The 22,282-nt window shown below is 38.5% G+C and overlaps 1 protein-coding gene across 1 annotated transcript in view; it reads right to left on the reverse strand.

The window, feature by feature from the left end:
• Positions 1–22,282, reverse strand: part of REEP5 (receptor accessory protein 5) — a 40,032-nt gene that overhangs the window by 12,276 nt on the left and 5,474 nt on the right. Inside the window, exon 3 of the mRNA XM_063086322.1 lies at positions 5,174–5,312. Within this exon, the coding sequence (XP_062942392.1) occupies positions 5,174–5,312 (139 nt within the window). The remainder of the gene's footprint in view (positions 1–5,173; positions 5,313–22,282) is intronic.

Genomic DNA, 22,282 nt, shown 5'->3' on the forward strand with positions numbered 1-22,282 from the left:
CTCTCAATTGGGAAATGAGTAAATTACTATCTATAATAAGAGAATATTGAATAACATGAAAAAATACTCATTGTGTTAAATGAAGAAAAGATACAGAATCACGTATGTGTTCTCAACCATACATATATGATTAAGACTGTAATACACACACACACACACACACACAGTTCTGTGTGTATTCATATGCATAGACCAATATGTTTGCACGTTAAAAAAAAGAGGAAGACTACCCCAAGATGTTAACAGTGGTAGGATTACAAATGTTATTTTTCCCCTATCTAAAACACACCCCAATGCACAAACACACATACACACAAATGTAAACAGTATGATAGCAAGGACTTTGTTTTATTCACCAAAATATCCCACAAATTTAGAACAGAATCTGGCACATAGGGATTCTAAATAAATATCTGTTGAATAAAAAACTGAGCATACACAAATTTCATGATCAGAAAAAAAAGACTTTTACATTTATTTTTAAACCCTCCTGCTCAAGGACAGACCTCAGAGTAAAGCTAGGAACATGCGTAATCCAGTTTTTAGCTAAATACATTGTATATTACCGTCTCAACTAACTGTCGATGCCTACCAAATTCCTCTTACTTCCCCCCAATTTTATAGGCTGTTTTAGAAAAATGAAAAAAAAAAAAAAAAATGCCAACAATATTAATTCTGCAAAAGATAAAGTACTAAACATGGCCTTATTTGCAGGTCTCTTTTTCATACTCCCATACAGTCACCACATGATTGTTGTAATGGCATAGATAAGATCTATGCTAGTCCTTAAAAACTTCTACAGACTCTGAAATTCAGAGGCTTTTTCTCAGTCTGTTCACTGAAACCACTCAGAATATGCCACTAATACAGGAAGAAAGCACTTTGACAGCATCATCAATTTTTAATCATCTCAAGCACATTATCTATTTGGAACATATGCAGTAAATTCACTGTCATCGACACCATGATGTCACACAGCAGGAAACTACTTATGGATGCACATTCATTTTACTATTAGGGAAGAAAATTTGCTACAAAGCAATTTTTAAAATGTACTCCTAAAAAACAAATATAAATGATTCAGTGATTATCTCTTATTTTGGTTTCTCTCTGTACTCTGGCCTCCATTAGCAGAGGTGACCAGGAGCAGGCTGGAAGTCAGACTTGCTCATGTTCCGGAAGTTTGAGGTCACATATTGGTGCAAGTGGTTCTGCTGACAAGATACTATTCAATGCAGCAAGCAAGAAGGCCCAAGGCAAAAGCCAAGTTTCTTTCCATTAGAGACTGCATTGTGAGGTCACTATCATTAGCTGGATCATGTCACATCCAAATTAAAGATTATATAAAGATATTTTTATAAATGCTAAGTGTCTTTGAATAACAAAAACATACAAAAATCTTAAATTTTCCTACAAACTAATTTTCTTCTGTTTTGAAAGGAAAATTCTTCAATTGTCTTACAAGGTATTCTGTGGTGATGTCATTCAAAATTAAAAGAATCTATACTAAGCATGTTCTCATTTAAATTTTTTAAATTTATCTTTTTTTTTTTTTTAACCATAAATGATGTCATACTGTATGTAATGTTCTATAACTTTTTTTTTTGGTGGCTGGCCAGTAAAGGGATCCAAACCCTTGACCCTGGTGTTATAACACCACACTAACCAACTGAGCTAATGGCTGGTTCCTATAACTTTTTATAATTAATGAATTATGCAGAAATTTTTATATCTATACATATGGATCTTTTTCATTGCATTTAACCGTATGGATGTACTATTAATTCATTTAATCACTTACCGATTGATGAATTCTTCAGTTTTTAATTTTTAGTTATAACAAAAATGCCACAATGAATATATTTATTACACACAGTGAATATTTCCTTAGGGTAGATATTTAGAAATAGAATTGCCAGGGCATCATTTTTTAATTCAACAAGAAACTGTCAAAGTGTCCCTTAAAAAGGCTGTTGCGGGCTGGCCCCGTGGCTCACTCAGGAGAGTGCGGCGCTGGTAGTGCCGAGGCCGCGGGTTCAGATCCTATATAGGGATGGCCGGTGCGCTCACTGGCTGAGCGTGGTGTGAACAACACCAAGCCTAGGGTTGCCATCCCCTTACGGGTCAGGAAAAAAAAAAAAAAAAAGGCTGTTGCAATTTATATCACTACCTGTTACCACTACCACTACTACCTCACATCTGTTTCTCTATACTTTCACCAATACCAGATATTTTCATTCTTTAAAATATCTGCCAATTTAGTGAACAAAATATGAGATTTCACTATTTTAACTTACATTTCCCAGATCACTACTGAGAGGTTTACCGGCCACTCATATTTCTTCTCTTCTGTGAAATATCTATTTCGAACCTTTGCCCATCTTCCTCTTTCTTTTTACTTGTGGAAATTTTTATATATTCTGAATTTTTTTTTTTTTTTTTGGTGGCTGGCTGGTACGGGGATCCAAACCCTTGATCTTGGTGTTACCAGCAAGCACCATGCTCTCTCAAGTGGCCAACCCTATTCTGGATATTAATTCCTTATTTGGTGTAAACGTTGTAAATATATCCTCCTAGTCTATTAGTATTTTAACTTTGCTTATGCTGTCCATTGTCATACAGAAATGTAATTTTTAAGAATTTTATTTAGTTGAACTTATCACATCTTTTTCTTTGTGACTTTTGTATTTTGTCTTGTTTCCACACCTCCAAGTTAAAAAACATTCTCCTCTACTTTTTTCTAAAATAGAGATTTTGGCATAAAAGTTCGGTGCTTGTGAGGCACTGAAGAAAACAGATTGAGACTAACTAGCCAAAGACAGTTACTTCCCTCCCCTCCTACTTTAACCCCTAAAACTGTGAATCACAACCTAGGAGCACCTCTTTCTAATGATGCTTCCGGGAAGGTGGAGGAGGTAAAGCCTCGACCTGAGGAGCTATTTTGTGGTGAATAGGGATTAACTTTGGTTCCTTTGCTGCCTGGGGCTCCCACCCTAAGACTCATCCACTCCCTACCCAGAGCTTACTAGGACTGGCCTGGACTGGTGTGTGGCCTTCCTCCATTTCAGTGCCTGACAAAGTAGCTGATACCCCAGAAGAAAATTAATTCACAGGCCAAAATAATGTTACTTAGGGGTACAACCATTCCAAAAGGAAAACAACAAAATCAACTACAAATTCTGTGGTTACACTAGATTGCTAACTAGATTGCATACTAAAATAAACAAGAGAAAATATTAGCAATATGAAACAAAAACAAGAAAACATAGAAAAGAGTCAAGCAAAAACATTAGGTACAAAAAGTAAAATAGCTGAAATAAACAATACAATATATGGCATTAATAGGAGAATGGATATAATATAACCATGGAACAAACTCAAATTATAAGGTTGGCTTGAAAAGTCTCCCAGGAAGAAGAAGAAAAGTACAAATAAGTAGACTTTTTAAAAATGCCTAACACCAAGGTTAAGGGTTCAGATCCTAGTACCGGTCAGCTGCCAAAAAATAAAAAAATTAAAATAAAAACCAAAGACTGAAGAAAAAGAAGTATCCATAGTTATCCATAATTAAAAATCAAGACATATCAATGTAATGGTGGTTAGGGTGAGGGAGACTAAAGAATGAGAGATTTCCCTTACCTAATTTCCCATATTTAAATTTCTTTAGATAAAAATTTTAAAAAGAAAATACACAGAAATATAGGATAAGTAGAACAAACTGAAATAAACACTTCATGTACACTATATGGTCCAAATGAATAGCATTTTCAGTCAAATATTGTAAGTGGTGAGTGTTTAACCCAACGTATGATGTACAGTCATCAGGATGGGGACATGGGAAGGCTGTATGTATATGGCAAGGATGAGGGAGTAAAGAGAGCCAAGTCCTTACCTCCAGTGGGAATCAAGAACTTAAATAGAAAAATTAAAAGGTGACTAAATAAGCATATTATTTAGAGACATATAGGTAAACAACAAAATAAACTGCCATAAATGAAATGATAGTGGTTGCTTTTAAGGAAGGCAATATGGGGGGCAAGGTGCAGAACTGCTGTTTTTCTTCAAAAATCTTATAGAACTATTTGAACCATTAAACTTTGACATGGGTAGCTTTTATTATAATGAATACTAATAAGAAGTAAGAAGGGAAAGAAGAGAGTGCACAATTCCTAGGGACGGACACACCGCTCTCTGCAGCTTGTCCAGCTCGCAAGTCTGGCTCTGTGAACTGTAGGCATAAATTACATCATATCAGCTAACTGGAAGCAGGGCCTCTTCCGTGGATGACACTTGAGGAATCAACAGAAGACAGCCTGTCCTATTTTAATAAAAAAGAACCACTTTGAAAAAGTTGTGAACTAGGGCTGGCCCGTGGCTCACTAGGGAGAGTGTGGTGCTGATAACACCCAGGCCACGGGTTCAGATCCCTATATAGGGATGGCTGGTTAGCTCACTGGTTGAGCGTGGTGCAGACAACACCAAGCCAAGGGTTAAGATCCCTTTACTGGTCATCTTTAAAATAAAAAAAATATATATGAAAAAGTTGTGAACTTTTTCATTGTCACTCACCTCTAGTGCAAGTCAGGAGTTCACAGAGGTCCCATTAGGAAGGAGTTTCAACTTCCTATTCCTTTTCCTCACATTTTGGCAACTAAGACTAGTCCTCTGCCAGACACAAAGTTTGGCATGGCTGAACATTGACTACTGCACCTGCCAAAGTCATTAAAGTGACTTCCTCAGAGAGCCCACTGCACATCTTCTTTCTCCAGACCTATATAAAAAACAAGTATTTTTTCTTCCAGAAACAATGACTCCTGCTCACCACCATGGATAATCAATGACCTGCTGAAATGTGCAATGCTTCCACATCAAATATAGACAACACTGAATGAAGAAAGGATTTTAGCAAACTAAAAGCAATGCTTGTGCTAGGTCATAGTACTTCGTCCTTTATTGTTATCACACACAATTGCTTTGGCTATTTCCAAGACAGTGTACGAAGTTACACATGTCGAATCCTGCCTCCTTTATAATGAGACAGAGCTTCAGATGCACAACCTTGAAGCATTTGTTCCTATTCCTTGTATACCGGTCCTGAGATGGAGTTTTAGTGTTAGAGAGCAAAACAAATACACATGTGGAAGGAAATGGAGCAGTTCAGAAGCCCACGTACCTTCAGCATGTAGTAGAAGGGGAACCATGACAGGAAGAGATCAGAGAAGAACTCGGCAATGCTGAACACACCGTACACTACCCAGTAGGTCAGCCACTGGGTATCATCTTCTTTGTTAGGACTCTCAATGGCTTTAATTCTAAAAGGTAGTACAAAAGAAAGCATTTCATTTAGTATGATCCCAAACATTTTAAAACATTATACTTTCCCAGCCTATCCTCCAACACCACTGAGAAATTTAGGCAAAGGTAAGCACTGTGTAACTAGATGCGAGAAAACAACATAAAGACAGGAAGCAATGTGGAGATGTCAGGACAAGCTGTTAAAACCACTTGTTCCCAGTCCTCTGGTCACCAGAGAAACCAGCACCAGCTGTCACTACTCCTGGATCTCCACCCCAGGCCTTAGGAGGTACCACCAGTGACTGGGAACTAGAGCAATCCCTACTCCCAAGCGGGGTCCTGCCATCAGGGATATATCAGTAAGAATTTTCTCATGATAACTAGGTTTTTTCGCACTTTTAAATCATTGAGGAGCATCATGGGCGAGTGGGAATTTCCCATAAAGGACTTCTGAAACATATAGTCAGGCACTGCTCAAAGTACATAATATACTTTATAACAAAGAAGGGAAAATAAATATTATGGTGTCCATTTAGTTCAGACTATCATTATGTGATCCTCAGGCTGTGGACTTTCCTCCTCTCATCAGTTAATAATGTGACTTTCCCAACCCTAAGTGCTGCTTAAACAAAATTCACTCTGCAAATGGATGGAAATACATTTTAAATAATCTCCTCTTACTTCCGAATCACAGAAGTTTCCTCTAGTCCTGATTCAGTTCTAAACCTGAAGCTCCACAGTTTCTTACCCTATTTAACAAATATCTGGATATTCCTCATAACTGAGCTGGATTGAAACAGAAAACTGGAAATCTGAATTTAACTACTGAAAAATTACTGAAGATGCAACTACTGAAAATGCATTGGTTACTCTGTAAAATCAGCTCCCCAAAGAGACAGGCTGCTGAATCAGGCTGAGTCATTTACTTAGAAAGCCCTTGTAAAGTTAATTATAAGCAGCTATTTATGTGCGTGTGCTTGTGTGTGCATGCATGTTTTAAGAAAATAACAACAGGGAGAAAGTTACAGCTAAATGAGATGATTGCTAACAATGTATGGGAAAGATAGGCAGAAGGGATGAAGTAAATGCTGCTTTGAACTTCAAGACTGGGCAAGAATTTTTCACTTTTAAGAACAAGAATCATAAATAATTTAAGAGAACACATTATAAAATAATGGCTCGTAACATGTGGACAAAGTCTGTTTTAGCTTTCCTCAGAAAGAAACTAGCTAATAGTATAGAAAGCCAAAGAAAAACTGTAGGCAAGCACGTTAACCAAAGAACTAACACAGTACCCCCTTTATACCTAAGATTCTTTTCCCTCTGTGCTTTACTCAGTCTATCTGTTTATATTTAAGTTGAGTTTTTTAGTTATTAGCATAATAAAAATTTGTCTCTTCTACATTTGTCCTGGGCAGAGGGGATACATAGTTACATTTCACTTAAGGTCTTTGCTTTGTGGACCAAAGCAGTTCATGACTAAACTACCTACTATGTACTTCCAAAGAAGGAACTCTGAGAACATGCCTAGGAAATTGAAAAGTCTTCTTAGACTATGATGTGAAAACCTCAAAAAGTGATGAGACTGTCATTATTACTTAATCCAAGGACTTTTAAATTCTTTTGACCACAACTCTTAGTGAACATACTTTTTACATCTTGACCCCAGTAAACATACATATCCATATATAAATATAAACTGAAATAAATGTTTCATGAAACCATTCTGATATTTTTAATTCCATTCTATTTGGTTATTTTTAAAATGTTAGTCAAGATCCACAGATTCAAAAACAGAAAAACTACCTTAGCAGCTCTTTGAGGAAGAAAGAATTGTTAGTTCTTTGTTTTATCAATGATATGAATTGAAAAGTTTCCATGTTAATACATTGGAACGCTACATAGTAACATTAAAAGTAAAAATAAAACACACACATTGATCACAGCTTTGTAGAAAATCAAGGCACATGAAAGACAGGAAAAGACCACAGAGTCTTATTTCGCTAGCGATTTTTTATAGAACTTCTTGTATTACTGAAGCATTTAACTATTATTTTAATTTCAAATAGCACAATGTTCATTTTTTAAAAATGTGTCTACATGTCATAACATCATAAGCTACTGAAAACAAGAAAGAACATAAGAAATAGTTTAGCCTATCAAGGAACCTGAGACTCAAAAAGTAAAGAGCTCCAATTTTGTCATGGTGAGAGAACAAAAGAGCTTAACACTAAGGTTTCCTAAATGCTATTTAATTATATAGCTTCTGAATAGACTTCCTTGTCCAAGTGAGTGGATACAGGTGACTCTTCAGAAATACACTCTACTGCCTTATACATAAACTGAATCAAATTCTAACTAAGGAGGTTTCGGTCAAGATGGCAGAATAGACAGTCCCCAGCATCACTCTCTCCCACAAATCAACCAATTTACAACTATAAAAAAGTAAGGACAGCCAAGCTGGGGCCACTACAGCTCAGGGGAAGAGGAGGAGAGACCATGGAGTCCATGAAAGTGGGAGAAGCCACGATGAGAGAAAGAACGAACCGCTCCGATCAATCAATCGTTTCAAATCTCAGCCACTTCCAAGGCAGGAGCTGGCAAAAGCACTGCTGTGCCCTTCGGATGAAGCTGCTTGGAGGCAGTGGGGGAAAACAGAGCCTTGGTGGCCCCTAGGCCAGTAAGACCACTAATAGGGTTCCCATGGACCTACATAGGAGTGAGGAGCCACAACAACTGAAAAAAAAGGAGCCACTCAGAGGCCAGTGAGTCATTGCAAGGAACTGGAGCATGACCCATCCTGTGGGAAGTGTCTGGAGCATGGGTGGTGGCTGGGGGAAAACTGAGGCACAGCAAGGACAGCCAATTTGCCCCCTAATCAGCGTAAGACCACTCAGAGGAGACTGGTCAGGAACATAGAATTGCATGGGGTGCCGATTGATAAAAAGACTCAGGCCCACACCAGAGTTTCTACACAACCCAGGTGTACTTGATCTCACTAGACCTGGAATTTCCTATAAAGTCAACCATGAAAACCCAAGCTCCACAAAAAGCCTTCCCTAGGGAATCAGCATCAAAACAGCAAGTTAGCTCAACCACAGGGCTCAAATACTGGTCCCCACAGGAAGTTCCCCCATTTTAGAAGTAAGCAAAGAACAACAAATTAGTTCCAGCACAGAGTTTAATTTGTGGGTACAACAAATAATCCAACACAGAACTGGAGGAAAAACCAAAGTACCCACAACCAGAGACAAAGTTTGATATTAACTAGTAAAGGTGTCTTTCACCAAAGAACACCTATAACACCTAGAACCAGAAGTCCCCTGGGCTACCAAGCCAGAAAGGTGGGAAGGCTGGGTGCCTCAGCCATGCACCCCCAACACCTGCAACCAGTCCCGAGGGTGGGGGCCAAGGCCCTCAGCCATACCCCCCAACATGCACAACCACCACAGTGATGACCACCAAGCTGCCACAGGAAGCACCCCAGGCTCTCCCAAGCCACAGTGGTGGGGGGCCTCGGGCCTTGTCCACACCCTCCTAACAGGTACAACCAGCCCAGCAACAACCACCAAGCTGCAGCAAGAAGGGCCCTGGGTTCCCGAGATGGGGAGGTGGGAGGCGAAGGCTTTTGCCACATCATCCTGACATCTGCACCCAGCCTGGCAATGACCAAGCCACCACTGGAAGCCCCCCAGTCTCCCCTGTGGGAATGAGGGGGGTGCCGCAGGCCTCAGTCCTGCCCCTCCTCCATCTTGTTTCTTCCATCCCATTTCCTTCCCTTGTCTCCTCTCCCCCTCCCTCCCAACTGCTCCATAACAATATCACAGAATGTAAAAAAGATAATAATATTAATAAAAAATAAAAGTAAGCTACTAGAATGAAATGGGAAAAAAAACAAATTCTAACTCTGTGTACAGAATGAGGATGTAGCAACATAGGGGATTCAAGATATCATACGATACAGTCTATGCCCTTAGGTTATTTACAGTCAAGCCAAAATGGCAAAGTTAAAAAGTAGGAGGGGTGGAAACCTAATAATTATGTAATTTAACCTTCTTAATAGCCCAATGAAATAGGTATTATTGTTCCTATTTTTGAAATGAAGAAACTGAGGCTTAAAGAAGAGAAATAACATGCAGGGCACCCAGCTACAAGCAACAGAGAGAGGATTTATGCCTAAGATCACCTCCAAAGCCTGTGCTTGTTACACTATCCCGTGCTGTTTTCCTAATTAGGAGAACAAATCAGCACCAGGCTGGGCAGCACTTAGCAAAATGTCTGGTACATAGTGGACATTTAATATATATTGAATTAATATAAATACAACGGGAGTTTACAACCTTACTTTTGCAAGGGACCCCAGAGATCTAGTCCTATGCTGGAGGAAACCAAAGCTCAGAAAGGTTAAATTGGTCACAGAGCAGAAAAATAGAAGGAAAGGTCACAGTCTCAAGGTCCAGATCCCTGCAGGACCATTCCACCCCCCACCTACTTGGGTGCAGAGGGGGGACCATTTGAAGTGAACAGGACGTGCCCTGAGTTGGTGCCGAGCCCCCTGGTTCTCAAATGAAGATGATCATCCACATCCACCTAGGGACCTTATTAAAAATACATAGGCCTGGGCCTTCTCCAGAACTAGTTATTCAAAACGTGACAGATAGAGCAAAGTTGTATGTTCTTACAAAGCTGTGCAGGTGACTGTAATGCAGAACCAAGTTTAAGAACCACCAGCTCAAAGTTCGTCTTAGCAGCACCTCCCCTACTTGTTTCTAGGAAAGAAAATCCAAATGACCAATTTGGGTCCAATCAGCTATCATCAGAGGGCAGGCTATCCCTTTCCAATGAGTGAGAAGCCAAGAGAGAAGAACAGTTGGACACAGAAGGCAAATTGAACAATGTCTCTACTACAATTAGAGTAAGTCAACCCTAATATGATCTAGAACTCTCACCGGAACATTCTCAAATTTGTAGAAAAATTCAAGATAAAAACATCTAAACAAAACTGTTCACTAAGACTTCAGGAACTGTATCTAAAAGCCCTGTATTTGTTTAGCTGAAACATCAACCTCCCCAGGTCCTTTCAATCCCTCACACACCAGTGGAGTTCTGGAACTGTCCCATTCACAGATGGCAACACTGCCAATCACTGTCTCCACAGCCTGGGCCACTGTCTTGCAGGCTCCTCTTTCTCTAGTGCCACCTCATCCTCAAGTGGTAGATGCTGATCCTGGGCTCAGAACTCCCAGGGGAATACATCCACATATTGCTTCCATGGACAGACACCATGGTCTTAAAAGTTCATTGCTCTCTGCAGACCCTTACTGCCATATCTCCCACTGACCCAAAGCCTGGACACCTAGGCTCAGCACTGTGGCTTCCTCTTCTCTCTCCTGAGCCACTTACCATGTTCTAGGGGCAGGGCTCTGCTTCCCCCAAGCAGACAAGAGAGAAGGTACGGCTGGGTGAGCAGCAGAGACAGGACCAGGGTGCAGGAGATGGATAACAGCACTGTGGGAGCAGCTACCAGTTCTCTTAAGTAATTGAGCAGTATGAAGAATCATAGAATGTTGAGTTAGAAGACATCTCAGAGATGAACAGTTCAAATTATACATTTTATAGACAAAGAAAATGAGGTTCAAAGAGGAATGATATTTAAATGAATTTTAACTCATTAAGCTAAATGATTATAGAAGTATGTGTTTACACATTTTTTAAAGGGCAATGGATTGTTTAAATACATTTTGATGTATCGATATGATGAAATATTCTGAAGCCTTTAAAAAGGACATTAACAGGTAAAGATGTCCAAAATACAGCATTGAGTATAAAAAGAATATCCTAATTTTGTGCTAAACAACAATGAAAAAAGTCACACATGCATCTTTGCGTGTTTACGGACCGAGAATGGTATCCAGGAATATATATTTCAAATTGTGTAATGTTAATCTTGCATACTGAGATGACAGAATTTTACTTTTTTAAGGTCTTTGCAATGAGCACATACATTTTTTTATAATTAAAGGGAGGCGGGGGGATTCTGTTTGAAAAAAAATGGGCACCAGACTTTCTATAACTACTTCCTCCTATGAGACTAGTTCTCTCTTTAGGACTTAGTTCAAAACAAACATTAGAATAAACATCAGACACATTCATTTAATTTCTCTCTTAAGAAAACAGATAATGATTTTCTTGCAAACAAACTTCTCTAATGATGGTCAGACACAAAATTCATTTTGTTTTAGAACATTAAAAGGCCTTCAATACATACACATACAGATAAGAGACATGGAGCCGGCCCGTGGCTCACTCGGGAGAGTGTGGTGCTGATTAACACCAAGGCCATGGGTTCGGATCCCGTATAGGGATGGCTGGTTAGCTCATTGGGTGAGCGTGGTGCTGACAACACCAAGTCAAGGGTTCAGATCCCCTTACCAGTCATCTTTAAAAAAAAAAAAAAATACAGATAAGAGACAGCGAGAGAAAAGGGCCATATAGCCCAGCAAGTGAAACTGACTCAATTGAACTTTCTATTTAAACAAAATAAACTACCCCCAAAATTACTAATTACACTGAACTATGGTACAGGCAGGCCTTTCCCTTCATTTCTTCTTAATGCTTGCCTGGCTCTGCATCATTTCACCACCCTTAGCTTATAGCCTTGTATCCTGCCTCTACCACTAACTAGGAATATAACCCTGGGCAAGTTATTCAGTCCCTCTGAGCCTTAGATTGCTCATCTGTCAAGTAGGGATGAAAAGCCTTATTGTGTTTTTGTGAAGATTAACGTAGTTAATACATGTAAAGTACTTAGAAACAACTAATGGCACAAAGTAAGCACTCAGTAAATATTCCTTTAATAGGTAATAATTATAGTATGGTAATAATTTATTATTATCATAGGTAGGTAAGAGATTAAAAAGAAAAGAGAGATAAGAAGACTCCAGCTCCTCTGGCTAAGCAGAGCTGAGGGTTTATATTAGTTAAAAAAGGCTAAAAGTAGATTAGAGAATTACCCAGCTGTACCCCACTTTCCAAATCCCAGGTGCTACAGACACCAAAGAATTAAAATCCCCAAAATCCTGTTTGCAGGTCAGTGGGAAGAAATTCAGACGCTGCTGAAAACATTTTTCAGACCCACCCTGCAAAGGCAGACTAGCAAAAATTATTCACATTGGTATTGGACTGGCACTGATATCAACATAACTCACTGGCCAGCCCACGGGTCCCAATAATTGGTACCGGCTATGTCCATCCTTGTTGGCACATCTACTTGATCATACCTTGGCTGCTGTTTTCTGAAAGCAAGGACAAGAAGCAAGGATGGCCAAAGGACAGCATTAAACACCTGGCAGGAAAACAAAGGTTAAGCAGAGATGGTCCTGGGCTACCAATATTCTCTCCCTCCCAAATTAAGAGTCATTATTCAGAGAACCTAAGATATTCCTTGACCCACAGACACAACTAAGCTGCTGCAAATCCTCTAGACTTTGGGTGATAATTATGTGTCAATGTAGGTTCATCAGTTATAACAAATGTACCACTCTGGTGGGGGATGTTGATAGTAGGGGATGCTATGATAGCAGGGGGGCAGGAAGTATATGGGAAATCTCTGTACCTTCTGCTTAATTTTAGTGTGAACCTAAAATTGCTCTAAAAAATAAAGTCTATTTAAAACAAAAAGCAAAAAAGAGGGGGAAAAAACCTTCACATACCAACTATGCATTCTATAATACCAGACTGTTTTATTCTTATATTACTATCATGCCATTTTGATCAAGAGGGGGTTTATCTGTTCCCATAAATCTAGATATGTGTATACCATTAACGTCCAAATTTGTATCTGCAGTTCAGATCTCTCCTTTGCACACTGCCTGGCACATAGGAGCTCAGTCAAGTATTCACTACTGAATGATGATCACCACCGTCATCAGATTTCCATAACACTGCTGCTTCAGAAATCCTAATATAGCAACAGGTCACTATCATTGCCCAGTGAAGACTCACCCCGTAGGAGTAGCAGACACTGTTCATTGCCTATCACCTAGCCATTCCTTCTTCTTACTTCTCAGCCACAGAACCCTAATTTAGTGTACATGTACCTGGCAGAGATGCCTTGACTGAGGGAAGGTAGGCTCTTGCCCCAGATGAATCAAGGTCAGTCTAAACCCATCAAGGTAATGCCATTGCCTTTTGCTAGATACTAACTTTCTTAGCCCCCTTGTAGTTAGGGGTGTCAATGTGACAAAGTTGTGACCAGTGAAATAAAGGAAATGTACTGGAAGTTTTGGGGACAAATTTTTTCCCTGTTGATAAAATAAGAGAGCCTAACAAGTAAAAGATCTTTTTGGGGCTGGGCCTTCCACCTTCTGGCTCTTGAAAACCTTGGAGCTATAGAGCAGCAATCTTGCTATATGTTGAGGAAACAGACATAGAGAGTTGATATGGATCGAATTGTGTCCCCAAAGTTTAATGTATTAGAAGCTTGATCCCCACTGTGACTGTTAAGAGTATGGGAAATCCTATTACGGTAATTGAAAGGTGGGGCCTTGAAGAGGTGATTAGATTGTGAGGACCATGCCATAGTGAATGGATGAATAATGGCAGTCATGGGCGTGGTTCTGAGGGCTTTAAAAGGAAAGCACGTGAGAGTGTCTCTCTCTCTCTCTCTGCTCTGCCATTTTCTGCCATGGGAAACTCCTGAATTGCTGTAAAGCCACCACCAAAGAAGACCCTCAGCAGTTGTGTTCCCTAGACTTTTGACTTCCCACCCTCCAAAACTGTAAGCAATACATTTCATTTTCTTACAAATTACCCAGTTCCAGGTATTTTGTTATAAGCAACAGAAACAGACATATACAGCAGGAAAGCCTGCATTCCAAGGTCACTGGAAAAGAGCCTGGATCTCTGGTGCACCAGCCCTCAAATATCAACCTACAGACTTCTTACATTAGATAATTCAATTCTTTATTCCTTAGGTCACTGTTAATGGCTGCAGCTTACTGAATCCTGATATAAAAGGTGTGTAGCATCACTGAAAACTTTCTAAACTAAGCTTAACTTAGATATCTAGATTTCAGCCAGAAAACAAAATGTTTACAGCTAATGCTCACTTGGGGGTCAGAAAAGAGACAATCCTCCATACTATTTTAAAAATTATTTCAGACACAATACATCCATTTGGGAAAACAGCCACTTTTACATGCTCTTAAGTTAGATCTATTTTTTTCCCTAGTAAGCAAAATAGATAAAAATGCTTTTTTATATGTGAACAGTACAACCTATTTATATTTCTGTTTTGGGTTCTTATCTTTTTTAGGACACAGTCCATGTTTCTTATGAGTAACAAAACACCATTCAAAAGTTTAAGTAATTTACAAATAAATAATATGTCAAATAATAGACTACTAACTTTTACCTAATACTTTCGACTAAATATTCTATTTACATCATTAAGAAATTAAAACTAGCAAATAGGAAAAGCATACATGGGAAGAAAAAGCCATATTTTCTGTTTTTTAGATATTTCTGTCATAGTTTGAATTACTGAGATTTCCTTTTTCCATCAATGACAATTTCAGTTAAGTTGTATTACTGGGATGGGTGTTACATTCTCTTACCTAAATGTAGCTATAAATTAAGTACTTCTGAAACTGCATTTACTTTCACTCAAAGGCTATTCCTGTTTAATGAGCATTTCACACCAAGGTCAAGGGTCCGGATGCCTGTACCAGCCAGCCACCAAAAAAAAGGTATCTCAACCCCTTCCCTCATGTCATTAAATTGGAAAATGTCAATTTCCTACATTAGAATGGAGTGTATATGTGTGTATATATATTATATTGATGTATTACACACATTGATAAAAGGTAAGCATAATATAGATGACAAATCAAAAAACTTCATTTAAGTTTTGCAAGTATGTATTCATTCCTACATCCTATATTCCAAATATAAGATTCCAAAAACTTTAAAGATAGTTCCTAACAGGAAATAAGACTACCTGGCTTAATCTTCTTTACTTTGTTATAATTTTTCTTAAGATAAAAAGGAAACGAGGGCTGGCTGGTTAGCTTAGCTGGTTAGAGTGTGGTGCTGATAACACCAATGTCCAGGATTCAATCTCTGAACCATCTAGATGTCAAAAAAATCCCCCAAAACCAAAAAACAGAAACTGAATTACAAAAAGGAAATGAAAAAAGTGAATACTGTCAGCTCAAACAAAAAAGCTGAGTGACTTTACTTTTCTCTAAATTCTTAGTGATGGGGATATCACGAAATGGTTTAGCGGTAGTCTCCTAGACAGTAACCCAGCACAGAATATCAATGATAGTATATATCCAACACTTACAATGCACCTGACACTGTACTTAAGCCCTAAGGTTAAAACAATGATTCTAAAGTACCTAAAGTCAACAATCAAAAAATAGTTCCTTTCCTAATTAACCAGCAATGTGCGTTGGTGATGGGGGTCCTGTGAAAGAGAGTCATGGAAGTGGAGATATGGAAAACTAGAAATCTCAATGGAAACAAAACTAAGTAAAAATGTATTTAATATTTAAAAATTGTTAGTTCAAATTATTTCCAGTGCCTACGAACAGGTATGCCACCGAACCAAACAGAAGAAAACCACTATCCATACCACATATTTACAACTTGGAAGAACAAAACTTTATTGTGTTTTACTATATTTCTTTGAATAATGATGGCCTTCAAGGGTTCAGATCCCCATACTGGCCAGCCACCAAAAAAAATAATAATAATGCCTTAAGCTGATGATTTAAGTACAGGGAAAAAATGATAAGACAAGGAACAGAAAAACAAGACTAAATGAAAAAATAAATGAAAGAAAATTCTATGTGGGAGGTTTTTCCTTAATCATTTAAAAGCTCAATGACATTAAGTTAGAGAACCATGACTATGATTGTCAGTTTCCTTTTAGTATATTAATAAAAGTAACCACCCTTAATTAAGCACTTAGAGAATGCTTGATTCTGTGCTTAGTGTTTGACATACATTATCCTCCCCCTTTTTTACATATGAGAAAATTTTTATAAAAGTTAAGCTGTTTGCCCAAGGACTAATACAGCTAGTAATTAGCTCCATATACATATGCTTCTGATTATTCATGCCCAACATACAAGTATATATTACATGTATTGTTCACGGTTCGAAAGTAACTCAGTCACTACAAACCAGCCAAATGACATAAAATTAAGTAACGATATGTCTTCAAAGTGTTGGCTTTACTATTAAACCAGTTGTGCCCATTGCTATTGTCTGAATGTTTGTCCCCTCCAAAGCTCACGTGGAAGCTTAATACCCAATGTGGCAATATTGAAAGGTGGGGCCTTTGGGAGGTGATTGGACTGGGAGGGTTATGCCACATTAACAGATTAACCGATTCACGGATTAATGGATTAATGGGTGAGTAGGTTATCATGGGAGTGGCTCTGGTGGCTTTATAAAGAGAGTAAGTGAGCCATTATCATGCTCTCACTCTTACCACTCTTGCCATGTGATACCCTGTACTACCTCAGGACTCTGTAGAGTTCCCACCAAGAAGGCAGCCCTCACCAGATGTGCCCCTGGATCTTGGACTTCCCAGCCTCCAAAACTGTAAAAGAATAAATGTTATTTCTTTATAAATTACCCAGTTTCAGGTATTCTGTTATAAGCAAGAAAAAACTAACATACCCATCAATGAGGATTTTAATTTTAACAAGTCGATTATATTACCAGAGACTGACAATGTATCCAAAAAAGCAGTTCATTTAAAAAAAAAAAAAAAGAATAAAAAGCTTTAAGATGTGCTATGGGTAAAGAACAGAAAGGAATATGCTTTTGGTCCATCTGCTTTATGTTTTATTTCTAATGTAATAAGTTGTTTAATAGCGAATATTTCAGAGTTCAAGGTAGATTCTTTGAAGCTTCAATATGAAGAATATGAGCCATAGTGTTTATAATCCTTTTTGTTACAGCAGACATTTAACACGACCATCTACCATGCCCACCACGCACAGGATTGCTTTTGGCTATAGTTATCAGAGAATATGATACAGGAATTCCTGATCTCAAAATGGTTTTCCTATTATCAGGAAAAAAAATCACATATTTTAAGACATAAACACTATCTATGTTTGTTTCCATGCCAATAAGGAAAAGATTTTTCTTCTTCATAAAAAGAAAGAAGGTAGGAAACTATGGGTGATCAGAGTACATGTGTTTTCAAAGCAAAAGAGATGGCCAACAGAAAAAGAAAGACTAATGAAATAACACAAAACGTAGGGTAAAACTAATTTGCTTATTTACTGTTTATGCTACGCCCCCTCACCAAAAAAAATATATGAGACAGCTAGCTGTAAATATGCTTCTTAAGGATGTAGAAACTATCTTCTAAGATAACTATACAGAAACAATAAAAAAAAAATACCATGCTCCTTTACTCTTTAATGTAGTGTTCTCCTACAGTGTAAAATGACCAACTTAATGAAACGCATACTACACAACAAGCTAAATTCACAGGTGAGTCTATAAAACACCTCTAATGGAGATCGAAGCATAAAGAAAAAAAAGCCTTCAGTGTTCAAACCTTTTGGTTTTTAATTACCATAGTCTTATTTACCACTGCTCATCACTTTGTTTTTTTAATGCAAAATGGAAGAGTTAGTCACAGTCAAATATACTGATGTGGAATATTGACAGTGAACAGGTCAGGGCAATCAGGCACCCCTATACCTAGGCCTGGCTTTGTCCCGACAGACTTATGAGCCAAGTCAATTAACTTCAGTTTGTGGCCTTGGTTTCCAAATCTGTTAAAGGTGATTATAAACCCAGCAGCTTGACCTTTAAGACCCCTTCTAGCTAACATTTTATAACTCAAAACTGAACACATAAAACTATTTGATTAAAAAAAAAAAAAAAAAAAAACTATTGGACATATAGATTAGAAAAAAAGAGATTATTGCCCAAAGCAATAGAAGGGCAGATGCAAATCCTACTAGGACAACCATTAGTCAATAAAATTGATGGTTCTATAAATAAAATGTCTATGTCAAGTGTGAGATCATAAAGGTTAACTTGAGCTCAGGTACCCTCACAGCTTTGATGGGGAAAAACCTAAACTGACCTTTCCTAGATAAAAGAGGGCCACATCAAGATGCAGACAGCAGTCTAGAGTTACCTCTGACATGTAAGTGATCCCTTAACTAGATCACTGGGCCTAACTATCAGAAGTTGCAGGATATATATATAGTGGCCACATGACTGAGAGGGGCTGATGATAAGCTCTACCCCCAGGAATTGGAAGAGTGAGCAAGTGATAAAATGAAGTCAGGCTTGGTTTCTACAGCCCCCACTTATACGGTCATAACTGCTACAAAAAGTAATTTCACTAGCAATTTTGAAATTGATTTTAAACTTATGCTATATAATTCATTATTCCTCAAAATTAATTGTTAATGATACTGATAGCCACTAATACCTTAAAATGTTACATTTGTATTTATACTTGTCTAAACACTGTATGAAGAGATTAAGTTGAAAACTGAGTTTTCATTCAAAGTCAGTCCTGAAAAAGGGAAGAACTCCAGGGCAGAGGGGAGATGAGGGCAGCTATGACAGAAAGGACAAATGGACCAAACCTCTAGGTCCCTCATAAAGAGGAAAAAAAGTTCATAAATGTAGGGAACATTCCAGAACAGAATATTTCTTTTCTTTATGACACAGGCAAGGGGGAATTTAAAAAACTTAACCAAAATGCTGGCTGTAATTAATCTACAAAAACGATCACAAGTTATTATAAGGATATTTTATTACTTTTTAGTTTTTCCACAACATCTTCATCTTAAAATTGTTCAGCAACATTAGCAGTAATACTATGTGGAAATAGAGACAGTAAAAAACTGACAAAAAAAACCATTTAAGAGTGCAGTGTTGCTTCAGGCACAATTTGCAGAACGCCAGTTATATTTCTGATCCAAGTACACAGTCGACCAGAAGGCCACATTTGCTTGTGCTTTGTACTACTGAGAGGAGGGAAAGTGCAGGCATGCATTACTCTGCTCTTAAGCACTTTAACAAAGAACATACAGATGCAAAGAGAAAAGTTAGTGTAATGGGAATATAAGCAGTTTATTAGAAAATATATCTGCTCCCAAGTTCTCATGAGTAAAAAAACAAGAAAACGTAAAATAATTACAAGTTCTCAAAAAACCACAAGAAAACAAACACACCTCTTACTAATGAGTACAAGAAGAGAGCTACAGATACAATCCTCTAGTACTGTGAAGGAAGCTTAGCTCTGCTTCAGATGACTGGCTGCAAAACAGGAAACATTTGGTTCACAACTGTCGGTCACCTCATGGCAACTGTCTCAAACTCTCCTCTGGGTAAGGAACCTCTCTAGTAGTCTGTGATGGCAAACCTTAAACAAGCAGATCGCTACTCTTTTTAACCTGTGTTCCCTAAAATGCATTCTCACTTTACCTATTAGGCATCATTAGCTTTTACTTATAGTTAACTGTCTTATAAGTCTTGCAGATATTCTGACAGTGTTTCACTCAAACTTACCCCCTCACAACCCCTTTGTGATCTGACCTCAAAGGGGTCAAACACTGCCCCTTGAGGTTTGTTGTTCATGTCTGAGATCCAGACACAGAACTCAAGGCAAGGCTGCATTCCCTCAGGAAATGCAATTCAGTCTGCCATCTTCCAATGGGCTTGCCCCTGTAAAACACAGCAAGTCTCTGCAAATAATTACATATATTGCCATTGTCATAAATCAAAGGTATTTAACAGATAACAAGAGAAAGGCATTGTTGGTAATATATTCACAGAACACAGCAAATGCCTATGTGTGTAGACATATGACTTGAGATGGCAGGCAGTACCTTATTTGAGAGAAGAAAAATACACCACATGAACGTAATGTATTAACAAGGTCAAGTTGATAAAAGAAAAAGTTAACATCAGCAGCTCAATTTTCTTCCCTATGTAAGGTTATAGCATGTAACTGTGAGACACTCAAAGAGCCACACAGGAAGCAATATAACGTAAAAATTAAAAACATGGACTTTGGAGCCAGACTCCTTGGGTTCAAATGTCAGTTTCACCACCTATTTGTTGTGAAACCTTGATTAATTTACTTACTCTCTGTTTTAGACCATTTTGTGTTGCTATAACAGAATACCTGAGACTGGGTAATTTATAAAGGAAAGAGGTTTATTTGGCTTATGATTCTGGGACAGCTGCATCTGGCACGGGCCTCAGGCTTCTTCTACTCATGGTGGAAAGTGGCAGGCAGTTGGCAGGTACAAGCAGGTCACATGGCGAGAGGAAGCAAGAGAGAGGCAGAGAGGAGATGCGAGGGTCCTATAAACAACAAGCTCTGGTGGGAACTAATAGAGCGAGAACTCACTCACTACCCCTCCTCCCCCAGGGAGAGCATTAATCCTTTCATGAGGGATCCACCCCCATGACTCAATCAGTTTCCAACACTGCCACATTGGAGATCAAATTTCCACATGAGTTTTTTTTTTGGTTTGTTTGTTTGTTTTGTTTGTTTGTTTTTAAAAAGATGACCGGTAAGGGGGATCTTAACCCTTGACTTGGTGTTGTCAGCACCATGCTCACCCAGTGAGCTAACCAGCCATCCCTACATGGGACCCGAACTCGTGGCCTTGGTGTTATCAGCACCACACTCTCCCAAGTGAGCCACGGGCCAGCCCCTCCACATGAGTTTTGGAGGGGACAACACATCCAAACTCCATCACCCTCTCCTCCATTTCCTCATCTGTAAAAATGGGAATAATCATAGCATTTACATTATAGAGTTGTTATGAGGATTAAATGAGCTATATTTGTAGAGCACTTACAAGGGTCTATTAAATAAAATGGTGCACAGGTGTTCAGCAGCCATGCAAAAAGTTAAAAGCAATAAAACTCTTGCTCTGGTGGCAAAAGTTTAAAATGGGCTGGTGAGGACACACAGAAAATAAAGTGACACATCACTGAAGTGGATGTGAAATTTCAAAAGTCTTGTCAAACATTAAATTAAATACAGACACCAAAGTGCTGGACTCTAAAACATATTTAATCTTTCCAAGATTAGTACTAAAATATGCCTCAATGTGCTTTCACATTCCTGTGTCGCAACTGAGGATTCGTGACCGAGTCTGGCCTGTGTGACCTTGGGAAACATTCTCCCTCTGCCTGTCCCTGAATTGTCATTTCAAAACTAATGGACTATATGTTTGATCTCTAAGGCCGAATTCTGACAGTCCCTAGAAGATAGCAGCCTGATTCATTAAGAAAAATATGAAATAAAAAGAGGAAAAGTAATTGACATTTTTATAGAGTTTTATACAAAAAGATTGTTGGGTAGGACAGAAAGCAAACCCTCCCCCTTTCCTCTCTGCAGAACAAATGTGAAAACAGAAAATAAAGTCATTAGACTTTGCCTCATTTGTACAAAGAAGCAGGGACAGGACCAGTGCCCCTGGCTCATAGCACCCCACTTGAGGACCACTGGGAGCGGGGTACATTAGTCTCAGGCAATGGACTTTGCAAATGAAGGTGCAGCACAGAGCACATTCTCCAGAGGTCTCACACAAGGACTCTTATTTGTACAATGCCATTAAAAGCAGGGCTGCACCAGACACAAACTGTATGATTCCATTTATATGAATGTCCAGAATAAGCAAATCTACAAAGACAGAAAGTATATTAGTGGATGCCAGGAGCTGGGGTAGGAGAAATGGGGAGTGACTGCTAATGGTTTCCTTTAGAGTCATGAAAATGTTTTGAAATTACATAGCGGTGATGTTTGCACAACTTTGTGAACATATTAGCCACTGAAGTGTACGCTTTTAAAGGGTGGTATGCAAATTATAACTCAGCAAAGTTGGGGGGAGGGTAGGTCTACCTTTATAGTAGAAGTTTCTATTCTTATCCAGTAGTCTGCCTTCTCCTATCAGTAACAGAGGGAAGT

This window comes from Cynocephalus volans, chromosome 2 (genome assembly GCF_027409185.1).
Source record: "Cynocephalus volans isolate mCynVol1 chromosome 2, mCynVol1.pri, whole genome shotgun sequence".
Lineage (NCBI taxonomy): Eukaryota > Metazoa > Chordata > Mammalia > Dermoptera > Cynocephalidae > Cynocephalus > Cynocephalus volans.